Source organism: Hevea brasiliensis, chromosome 9 (genome assembly GCF_030052815.1).
Source record: "Hevea brasiliensis isolate MT/VB/25A 57/8 chromosome 9, ASM3005281v1, whole genome shotgun sequence".
NCBI lineage: Eukaryota > Viridiplantae > Streptophyta > Magnoliopsida > Malpighiales > Euphorbiaceae > Hevea > Hevea brasiliensis.
The window spans coordinates 15,622,032-15,633,761 of NC_079501.1; the positions used below are offsets into that span (position 1 = coordinate 15,622,032).

Consider the following 11,730-nt stretch of genomic DNA (forward strand, 5'->3'; position numbering starts at 1 on the left):
ATCATATTAAAATTATAGCCTTGTTGCTTTGTAATCTCACTAGTTCATAATTTAGAATAAATTTTATCATATTTGACAATAATTTCGTAAAACTGAAAAAATATTTTTTAAATAATATATATATATATATAATAAATAATATATATATATATATATATAAAATGAATATGCTAAATATAAATTATAAATAAATGTGGTAAAATTATAAAAATTTATTTATATCAAACAAACGCCAGAGATATTTGTAAAATTTCTAGCGAATGATGATGTCATGATAGGGCTAGTGGGCCCTAGCCATAACTAACCTAAAGAAAGTGTTGAGGTCCCAAAAATAAAAAGCCTTTGATACTGAGTCTAGGCCTAATAAAGAGCCCAGTCCCCACCCGGCTCTATAAAAAATTCCCCTTTTATCATTAATAAAATTTATTTTTTAATTTAATAATTTGTAAAAAACAAACACAAACAAACTATGTCATATATCTATAATTATAAAAGTGGAGATAAGAATAATGGGATAACAAGTTAAAAAAAATAATAATGAGATAAATAAAAAATAATTATTTAATATTATAATAATAAATAATTAAATTTAATTATTATTGAAAATAGATTTAATTTATGTAAAATAAAAATAAAAAATTATTATTTTTACATCATGATAAAGTCAAGTAATAAAATATATTTTTTATTTTATAATTTTTATTATAAATGTGCCATAATAATTTTTATTAAAAAATTAAAGTTATTTTGATAATAACTTTATCAAATAATAAATTTTAATTTATAAAAATTAAAACATTTGTCATATCGAGTTTATAGTATTTTATTTATAATATATTAATATTTTAAAGTAATATATCATATTAATTTTATTTCCTTAAAACTTTTTTGAATTAATTTTAATTAAGATTAAAATAATTTAATATTATGATAATAAAAAATTAAATTTAATTAGTTATTTTAAAATAATATATTATAATAATATTATACAATATATATAAAAATATAAAAAATTTATATAAAAAATTAAATTATAAACATATAGCTCATATCATTCAGTTATGATTTGGACTTAATTCAAAATCCTATGTGTCCAACAATTGACAAGAGAGACGACTTCAATTCTAATTCAAAAGTAATATTAAACTATTTGATATACTCAACTCAACTAAGTTTTTATTTCAAAAATTTGGGGTCGGCTTTGTGGATTCACTTTCTCCACTCTAAACGATTTTGGGTTAAATTCTCAGAAATGTGTAATACTTATAGGTTATGTTTTACTACTCTCCTCAAAGTCAATTTAGGTCTACCCCATTTTTTTTCTATCATCTAACCTAATGTGCTCTACTTGTCTAACTGGAACCTCCATATGTCTACGCTTCACATGACCAAAACACCTCAATCTCTCTTCTCTCAACTTATCCTCAATTGGCACCACTCCTATATTTTCTCTAATACTCTCATTACGGACTTTATCTAGTCTAGTATGGCCACTCATCTACCTTAACATTCTTATCTCTGCAACTCTTATCTTAGACGCATATGACTCTTTCAGTGCCCAACACTCACTACCATATAACATAGCCGGTCGTATGGCTGTATAGTAAAATTTTTCTTTCAACTTATTAGGAATCTTGCGATCACATAGAACTCCCGTGGCACGTCTCCACTTCAACCATTCGGCTTTAATCCTATGACTAACATCCTCCTCACATCCCCCATCTACTTAAAGGACTGAGCCGAGATATTTAAAGTGATTACTTTGGGACAGTACCACTCCATCCAAACTAACTCCTTCTCTATCACCAGTTTGGCCTTCACTGAACTTGCAATGCATGTATTCTGTCTTCGTTCTACTTAACTTATAGCCCTTTGACTCTAGAGTACTTATCCAAAGCTCTAGCTTTCTATTGACTCCTTCTCGTGTCTCATCTATCAAAACAATATCATTCGCAAACATCATACACAAAGGAATACTCTCTTGTATATGTTTCGTCAATTCATCTAAAACTAATGTAAAAAGGTAAGGACTTACAGCTGATCATTGGTGTAATCCAATTGAGTTCGGAAAATCTCTTATGTCCCCTCCCACTGCGCGCACAATAGTACTTGCTCCTTCATACATATCTTTCAACACTTATATGTACCTAATAGATACCCTCTTTTGTTCTAATACATTCCATAAGACATCTCTTGGAACACTATCATAAGCCTTCTCCAAATCAATAAAAACCATGTGTAGATCTTTCTTCACATCTCTATATTTCTCCATCAAGCTTCTAATAAGAAAGATCACTTCCATAGTTGAACGACCGGGCATGAAGCCAAATTGATTGAGAGAGATAGAAGAATCATGATGTAGTCGATGCTCCACAAGTCTCTCCCACAACTTCATAGTATGGCTCATGAGTTTAATTCCCCTATAGTTTGAGCAACTCTGTATGTCTCCCTTATTTTTAAAAATAGGTACTAAAATACTCCTCCTCCATTCATCAGGCACTTTATTTGAGAAACTATTTGATATAATATTATAAAATTATATAATACAAATTTTTAATCATTATTAACATATCTTAATTTTATTTAAATTCTAATTATTGCGATAATTGATATATAATAAATTTTGCAATTTCATAGAGAAACTGCGTATATGAATTGCAAGAAGGTTTATGCGGGGGTTGACTATTCCGAGTGTAAGGGGGACAGCCGTTACCACATGAGGATTGGCCAAACCCAGCCAAGCCGTAGGCCTATGAGATGGTGTAAGGGCACAATTGATGAGAATGAGAAGTTTAGCGGACACTTTTATAAATATGGAAAAGTGCAGGGAGGTGTGACCACTGAGACATACTGATGTCTCCTCCTGCCAGAGGTCACTATGTTCCTAATACTCTTTAGGGGGGTGTGACTAGTTGGCCACTAGTGAGCACGGTCGGCCCAACTAGTTGCTAAGTTTGGTGTCAAGCTCTCCACCATCCCCGGGGTCACTGGCGCAAGGGCGTGACTCTAAGTGAGCTCCCTACGTACTCATGGTACTAGGCGACAGGCATCGTGCTCTCGTGAGATAGGAGTTCGGTGTCTCCATGAAGAAGGAGCTTCATGGACACTACAAGGCCGAGGGCTTGTAGTGCGCGTCTCTCCTAGGCCCGAGGTTTCCATATAAAGCCAATGATGCTGCTCGGTATAAGGGCCAATGATGCTACTCGGTATAGGGGAACAAATATTATACATTGGCTTTGGGTTCAGCCATACGGTCGGATGATGCTTATTGCCTTGCTTTCAGACGATGCTTGTGGATATACACGATGAAGGGCGGACATCGTGCTACAAGGAATATCAATGCTCAATTACTGGGCTAGATACGTGAAAGACCCTCGATAAGAACATTTAAGATCCTCTATAAGGGGAAAGACCCTTGAATACGAGTAGGATGGCCTAGATTGGGTGGAAGTCTAGGCGCCGCACGGGACTACTATCCGAGCTAGGAAGTGGCCCCGTGACAGTTGGTATCAGAGCAAGGTTAGTGCTCACGATGGATAATAATCCATACCTTCCTGGAGAAACCTTCAGTTGTGTGATGCATACGAGATACAAAAGTAAAGAGAAATGCTGGAATGCGATGGCCGTTGAATAAAGCGATAAAAGCTAACCGTGTGTTCACCTTGAGAAAGGGTGAGCAGAGTATATAACCCCGAAATGGGGGAAGGGCATGATGTCCTTATTAGAAACATATTGTGGCATGCACAACGTATAAGTGATATATTGTGCAAATGAGTATTCTTGATGTTGTTGAGTCCTTAAGAGGTCGTATGCGAGTGTAGTACACCAATTGGGGATTATCAATACAAAGGATGCTAACGTAGGCAAAACGGGGTGCAAAATTGGCAAATGACATTTGCCAAGCAAGTAACATAATTTGAGACTTTGGTCAGACAAAAACGAAACGATCGATATTGAGAAAACTTGGGAAGATATGGGATGTATTGTGTTCCCAAAAAACATTGAGATGTTGAATGACCCTTGTCGGGTGATAAGATACAATACAATACTCGGGATTGCTTAAAAGGCTGTGAAAGTCTTCGAGATGAGTGAGGACAAGTAAGCCCCAAGGATTGATAAGATGATTGTGAATTGTTAATAGACTGTGGAAGTCTTTCGAGATATGGGGTGTGCTATCCCCAAGAGATTATGAAACTGATGGCTTATCTCACTAAGATGGTGTCTTACCCTAGTTGGGTTAAGAGTTGGAATTCGGGAGCTACTTATTGGCTATGAAAGCCTTCAAAATACTTTAACGGATTGCTAATCCTGTAAAGTATTCTGTGCAGGTAAAGAGATGGGAAATTCGAGATAGCTTAATGGTTATGAGAACCTTCGGAATGATGGGTTGAAATACCCTAATCGGTATGGAGACAGTTGTTTTCTCCTTGGAGAATGCCCATTGCGGTTGGCTGCTATAACCTTCAAATGAAGGATGAGACATGTATAGAGTCTCTCAAGATAAGAATGTTGCTATTCTATGGATAACATAGAAAGTGAAACTATTGTGAGAGTGCAACTTGAGACGAGACGGTCATTGCATGCCATTGATGGCAAGTTCATATTATGTACGGATTCCATTGAATCTCATTTAATTACGAGGCGATAAATGCTAAGAGCTGCAAAAGTAAATTCAGCTACGAGATAAATTCGGAAAAGGGATAGATGGATCCCAAATTATGTTGCGTAGAAATTGATATGGCTTACGATAAGCCTAAAAAGGGTAAAAAACCCAAATATAAATTCGGATGTAAAGAGTTAGCTTGTGGTAACACAAGAAAGGGTGGAGGCCCAATTGTGCGTGTAAGCACGATGAATTTGCGTTGGCAAACGGTAGCCTGAATATTCAAATAAAACTCAAAGTTTCAGATGCCTAGTATTGGTAACTAGGTCATAATGCTGATGGTGGTAGCTTATATGAGAAAAAGTTTGCCCAAAAGAATCTTAAAATGCGAGATGGTAGTGATGAGAGCCACATTGTGATAAAAGTGGTGATACCACGTGTGGGAGGGCTGCACTCCTCATTAGATGTAATATTTTGAGGAGAGGGTAATGACTCCATGATGAATTAGGTGTGCCAATAGAGCTTAAGGCCACCTTGAATACCTATGAAGTGAGAATACATAGAGATGATGAAGCACTTGTCAAGTGAAATTGAGTTATGCGCAAACGAATGATCTTGGGATCACAATTGTGATGATAGTGGTGTCAAATAGAGTTTTAGACATCTGCAGGAAACCTAAGCAATTGTGATGGCCAAGCATTTAAGTTGCGATAATGAGATGAGCTTGATGACTGTGGCAGTCATGTATATGTGTTTTTTCACCGAAGAAACTAAAATGGAAAGTACGTGGGACGAGAGAAGTCCCTCGATGCAATCTTGTGGAAATTTTGCAGGTGGAGAGTGCAATCATAAGCGATACGGTATCCCTTCGAGGTGTCAACCACATCCCAATCGGAGGATGAGAAGTAGCCAAAAGGTGGAGACCTCAAGAGAACATGAATGCAAAACTCATTTGTGGTGCCCAAGATGAATTAAAACCAAACAGGAAGAGAATGGAGCGAACAGAAGCGATTGGTAGCTGAGAATTATTAATCATTGATAGGCAGCAGCATCAAGAGATGGGTGTACGAACAATGGGTGTGCAGTAGGAAATGAGGGCAAAACTAGCATGAGCAATGAGTCCCACGAGCATAATGCGAGTTCCAGAGAGGAACGTGGTGATACACGAAATCAGTAATGTGTAAGTTTCTCTATTCATTTACATGATGACTATGTTGTTCATTATTGGCAACTATAATATTATAGCATAGCTCCGAAATGGAATACTATTACTTCCTTATGCTTGAGTTCATGTATAACACTACTGTTTTGTATTGTGATTATTTAGCGAGATACTTACGATGGCGCAACTATAAGGTAAAGCCACGAAAATAACTTAGTGAAGATCGAGGATATTAATGCGAAGGCTTGTTAATCACAATACAGAGAAATGAAGCAAAAGAGGAAACATCACAACATGAGATATGAAGAATTAAGCGGGGGAGTATGCAGATGATTGAACAGATCCATCAAAGTAAGAACTCGCTAGAATGCAATGCCACAGCAACAATAGCGGTAGTCGACAGGGTTGTCGAGTATCTAAGTGGGGGAGAATGCCACAAGGAAGAAAATGGTAATGTCATTATTAATCAAGTGGGGCAGCCATTCCATCATTGATCGAGTAGGGCAACCATGCCACAATCCTAACATAAGGATGATATGAAGAAGGTGTATGAAGACACACACATGTTCATATGAAGATACATAAGGGAATCATGAGATCAATATGTGAGAACCAGACATGATGAAAGATTTGAAGAGGCACAAGATGTTTGGGAGAGCTTTGTTCAACATGGTGAATAACATGGAGAGGCACAAGATGTTCATGAGAGCTTTATTCAACAGGAGATGTTCGGGGCAAATCAATGAGGACATCGATTGTCTAAATGGGGGAGAATGTAAGGGGGACAGCTGTTATCCCATGAGGATTGGCCAAACCCAGCCAAGTCGCAAGCCTATGAGATGGCGTAAGGGCACAATTGATGAGAATGAGAAGTTTGACGGACACTTTTATAAATATGGAAAAGTGCAGGGAGGTGTGACCACTGAGACATACTGATGTCTCCTCCTGCCAGAGGTCACTATGTTCCTAATGCTCTTTAGGGGGGGTGTGACTAGTTGGCCATTGGTGAGCACAATCGGGCCCAGCTAGTTGCTAAGTTTGGTGTCAAGCTCTCCACCATCCCCAGGGTCACTGGCGCAAGGGCGTGACTCTAAGTGAGCTCCCTACGTACTCATGGTACTAGGCGGCGGGCGTCGTACTCTCGTGAGATAGGAGCTCAGTGTCTCCATGAAGAAGGAGCTTCATGGACACTACAAGGCCGAGGGACTTATAGTGCGCGTCTCTCCTAGGCCCGAGGTTTCCATATGAGGCCGACGATACTACTCGGTATAAGGGCCAATGATGCTACTCGGTATAGGGGAACAAATATTATACATTGCCTTTGGGTTCAGCCATACGGTCGAATGATGCTTATTGCTTTGCTTTCGGACGGTGCTTGTGGATGTATACGATGAAGGGCGAACATCGTGCTAAAAGGAATATCAATACTCAATTACTGGGCTAGATATGTGAAAGACTCTCGATAAGAACATTGAGATCCTCTATAAGGGAAAAGACCCTTGAATACGAGTAGGCTGGCCAAGATTGGGTGGAAGTCTAGGCGCCACAGGGGACTACTGTCCGAGCTAGGAAGTGGCCCCGTGACACTGAGGATGTGCGTCTCGCTTAACCTCCTCTAGCTCGGAAGAAAGCTACGTGGATTTTACAGAATCTTTTGACAACAAAGAAAAACAACCCCCTTGTGTATAGCCGACAAAAAAAATGAAAACAAAAGGACCAAAGGAAAAATTATTTGGGGCATATTTGGTTTAACTGATGAGACACGAGAAGGAGTCAATAGAAAGCTAGAACTTTGGAGAAGTACTCTAGAGTCAAAGGGTTTTAAGTTAAGTAGAACAAAGACAGAATAAATGCATTGCAAGTTCAGTGAAGGCCAAACTGGTGATAGGGAAGGAGTTAATTTGAATGGAGTGATACTGCTCCAAAGTAATCACTTTAAATATCTAGGCTCAGTCCTTCAAGTAGATGGAGGATGTGAGGAGGATGTTAGTCATAGGATTAAAGCCGGATGATTGAAGTGGAGACGTGCCACGGGAGTTTTATGTGATCGTAAGATTCCCAATAAATTGAAAGGAAAATTTTACCGTACAGCCATACGACCGGCTATGTTATATGGTAGTGAGTGCTGGGCACTGAAAGAGTCGTATGCATATAAGATAAGAGTTGCAGAGATGAGAATGTTAAGGTGGATGAGTGGCCATACTAGACTAGATAAAGTTCGTAATGAGAGTATTAGAGAAAAGGTAGGAGTGGTGCCAATTGAAGATAAGTTGAGAGAAGGGAGATTGAGGTGGTTTGGTTATGTGAAGCGTAGACATACGGAGGCTCCAGTTAGACAAGTAGAGCACATTAGATTAGAGGATAGAAAGAAAAAAAGGGGTAGACCTAAATTAACTTGGAGGAGAGTAGTACAACATGACCTAGAAGCATTAAATATTTCTGAGGATTTAACCCAAAATCGTTCAGAGTGGAGAAAGCGAATCCATATAGCCGACCCCAAATTTTTGGGATAAACGCTTAGTTGAGTTGAGTTGAGTTGAGTTGAGTTGAGTTATATTTGGTTTAACTGTTGAATACAATCGATAGCTGTTATTGTTAGCTGACAGTTGATAATAGCTGATTTATCTTAAGTATTTGGTAAAACTATATTTAGTTGTTGCTGTTGATATGTGAAATAACTAATAAAGATATATGTCATATAATTTATTTTATTATTTAAATAAATATAAAATTATAAATTTATTATATTATATTATTTATTTTATTATTAAATTAATATATTATATTATTAAAATAAATATATAATTATTAATCTATCATATAATATTATTTATTTTATTATTAAAATTAAAAAATAATTATTTAAAAAGAATTAAATAACTTTAAAAATATAAATAAAATAATAAAGTAATTATTATTGATAATAAAAAAATTTATAATTAATTTTAAGTATTTAGATATAAATAAATATTTGATATTTTATGTTATTAATAAAAAAATATTTTAATAAAATTGAAATACGTTAATTAAAATGTTAAAATTATAAATAAAAAAGATAAAATATTAATAATATTAATTTTTAAATTAAAAAAATATAATCAAAATAAAAAGTAAAACTAAATCAGTTATCAGCTAATGAGAAATAGTTCTAAAATAGAGTTGATACAAACTGCAGTTGATGGGTACCACATCAGTTGTCCATCGGCTATCAGCTATTTTTTTAAACTTGTCAAATACTCTAATTCACTTAGGGCCTATTTGGTTTAACTGTTGAATACAATTGATAGCTGTTAGCTGATAGCTGTCACTGTTAGCTGATAGCTGATAACTGATAGTTATTACTATTAGCTGATAGTTATTTTAAGTTAAGTGTTTGGTAAAATTATATTTAACTGTTGCTGTTGATATGTGAAATGATTAATAAGTTGATAGTTGATGACCCATTAGCTATCAATTCTATTTTTTTAAACTTACCAAACACTATAATTTAATCTATCAACTATCAACTACACCCATCCAATAAATAAATTAAATACTCTCTTATTTAAATATTTATAAACTACCAGCTATACCAAACGCCCCCTTAATTTTTAGCTAGTAGCCAAACACTGACGGAGACCTCTTCTTATAATCAATAACACAGACAATTAACGGTTAATCTAATAATCAGCACATATTTGATTGATCATAGCATGTTCATAACAATTCTTACCTGAACAGAGATACTTGCACCAGATTCTGGGGCCACCACATAGCTGCAGGTTCCACCAAGTACCGCCGGAACAGGCCAGCCCACCCAAATCCCAATACCTGCGTCGTTATAACCACCAGGAACGCCACAATAAAAGTCAGCTCCTTCCTGTAGAATATCTTGACGGCACTAACTATGTGAATGGCGTAGACGTTTCCAGCGCCAGAATTAGCAAAGATTGTGATTAGCACGTGTTCCTTCATATTAAATGGCCCCGGATTGAGACTGAACTCCCACTTTGTCCCCTTGAAGAAGAACTTATCAGTGATTGTGGAGGCCATGAGATGGCCGAGAGGAACCACCGCGATCTGAGCGGAGATGGAAGTGATGGTAAGAGGTTCTCGGCGGTACCAGAAAAACTGGTTGAGGAAAGAGAGAAGGATGCAGGCAAGAGTCCCCAGAGTCCACGTGCGGAACGTGAAGGTTGGTAGAGTAGGGTCGTCGGTGACGGGAACCGTGAGCGCGACTTGCTCGATCGGAGAATTCTCGTTCTCATCGGAGACAGAGGACGTTTTGTTCTTCTGAACTGTGGTGATTGGAGAAGTGGAAAGTTAAGAGAGAAAAGGAGGGAAAATTAAAAGGAAAAAATAAAAGAAGAAAAAGGAAGGAAAATCATACTGAGAGGAGTTGTGAAATTGTCAGTATTAGCTGTAATCTCTTCCTCCTCCATTAGTTTCTGGCGCTTCTCTGCTGTGCTGATAAGTTTTAAAATGTGACTTTTTAGCTGGAGCTACGGAGGCAATGGTGATGAAAAGCTAGGAATTAGACTGGCATTGATGCAATTCTGACCGTTAGATTAGCTATCAACAAAGAAAGGCCAATCTGTGATTAGCTCATCATTAGGACTTTTCTCATTGTGCGTCGGTGCTGATTTAGGCTTTCATGTTTCAACTTTACAAGCATTCTTCTTGTGTTTATGTCTGAAATCTGAATTATTAGTTTCAAAACAGAACTGCTGATTTGACAAATGATTTTTATGAAAAGCTAAATATTATGTCATAATTGTAGATAAATATTTTAAATTTATGGGTGAATTTTAATTACTGGCTGGAATAATTTTTTTCTCAAAGATAAATAAAATATAATTAAAGATATATTATATTTAATAAAATTTAAAAGCCTTATTTTTCCGATTAGTAACATTTCAATAGAATTATTAGCTGCATTAATAAGAAAGAGTGCTTTTCTTCCTTCTTAATCAATATTTAATTTTATTATGACTATTTCAAGAAAACTTAATATCAATTTAAAAAATATATCAGAAGCTATTGTAATTTTAAAGTAATATATATATATATATATATATATATATATATATATATATATTAAATAGTAATTTAAAATAAAGAATAATTAACACCTTGTATTGAAATCGTAATATTATTTACATATTATATTGTAATGTATTTAATCATTAAGATTTTAGTTGAAGTTTACGCATATTATTATTATTTTTATTATTTAATAAAAAAATTATAATTTTTTTCTCAAATTCAATGATTACTTAATTTAAATTAAAAAAAATAAATATATGGTTATAAATATTTATAATATTGAGATTTCTATAATTCACTCATAAATTTTTATAATAAGCTTTTCAACTTAGGTGGGCCACCAAGTTTTGTACACGAAGGAGACCCTCACAATGTATGTACCTGTACTGAATCCAGCGCAATATTCATTCCTCATCTTTCGCCTAAACTCTGTTCCTTGAAAGGAAAAATTTGAAGTTGTTATTATTATTATTAAATTTGTCATCTGAGGCTGCGATATGATGGAAAATTATTTACCACTAGTCATCCCACGTTATGCGATAATAATTTGAATTTTTATTTTATTTAAATTAAATGAACTTTAATTAATTAAATTATTATTTTAATCTATTGACAAAAATTTAGTTAATACGCTAATTTGTATATCAACATATATTAATTTAGTAATATTTTATTTGAAATAAAATAATTAATCAAATTAAAATTTTAAATCAAAATTTAAATTGGATTGATTATTTTGATTTAAATCAAATAATACTAAACTAAATATATATTATTAACGTTGTCGACACCATATTTTGGCCGACCCCTAGAATCAATAAAAATTCTTCTTTGAACAGCTAATCACGTTTCCGATCCCTCTTTGATAGGCGGTCACATTTCCGATCTCTCCTCACAAAGGATTGAATCAATGCTAAGTCCTCACATTCATTAAAGCCTC

General features: G+C 35.1%; 1 protein-coding gene across 2 annotated transcripts in view; it reads right to left on the reverse strand.

Moving 5' to 3' along the window:
* LOC110643229 (oligopeptide transporter 7) overlaps window positions 1–10,410 on the reverse strand; it is a 38,910-nt gene extending 28,500 nt beyond the window's left edge. Inside the window, exons 1-2 of one of the 2 annotated variants that reach the window (XM_058153143.1) lie at window positions 10,135–10,398; window positions 9,478–10,042 (exon numbers count right to left, since the gene is read on the reverse strand). In XM_058153143.1, the coding sequence (XP_058009126.1) occupies window positions 9,478–10,042; window positions 10,135–10,186 (617 nt within the window). In that variant the 5' untranslated portion in view covers window positions 10,187–10,398. Of the gene's footprint in view, window positions 1–9,477; window positions 10,043–10,134 lie in introns of both variants that reach the window. The other variant, XM_058153144.1, reaches the window with a different exon arrangement.
* Window positions 10,411–11,730: the final 1,320 nt, after the last annotated feature.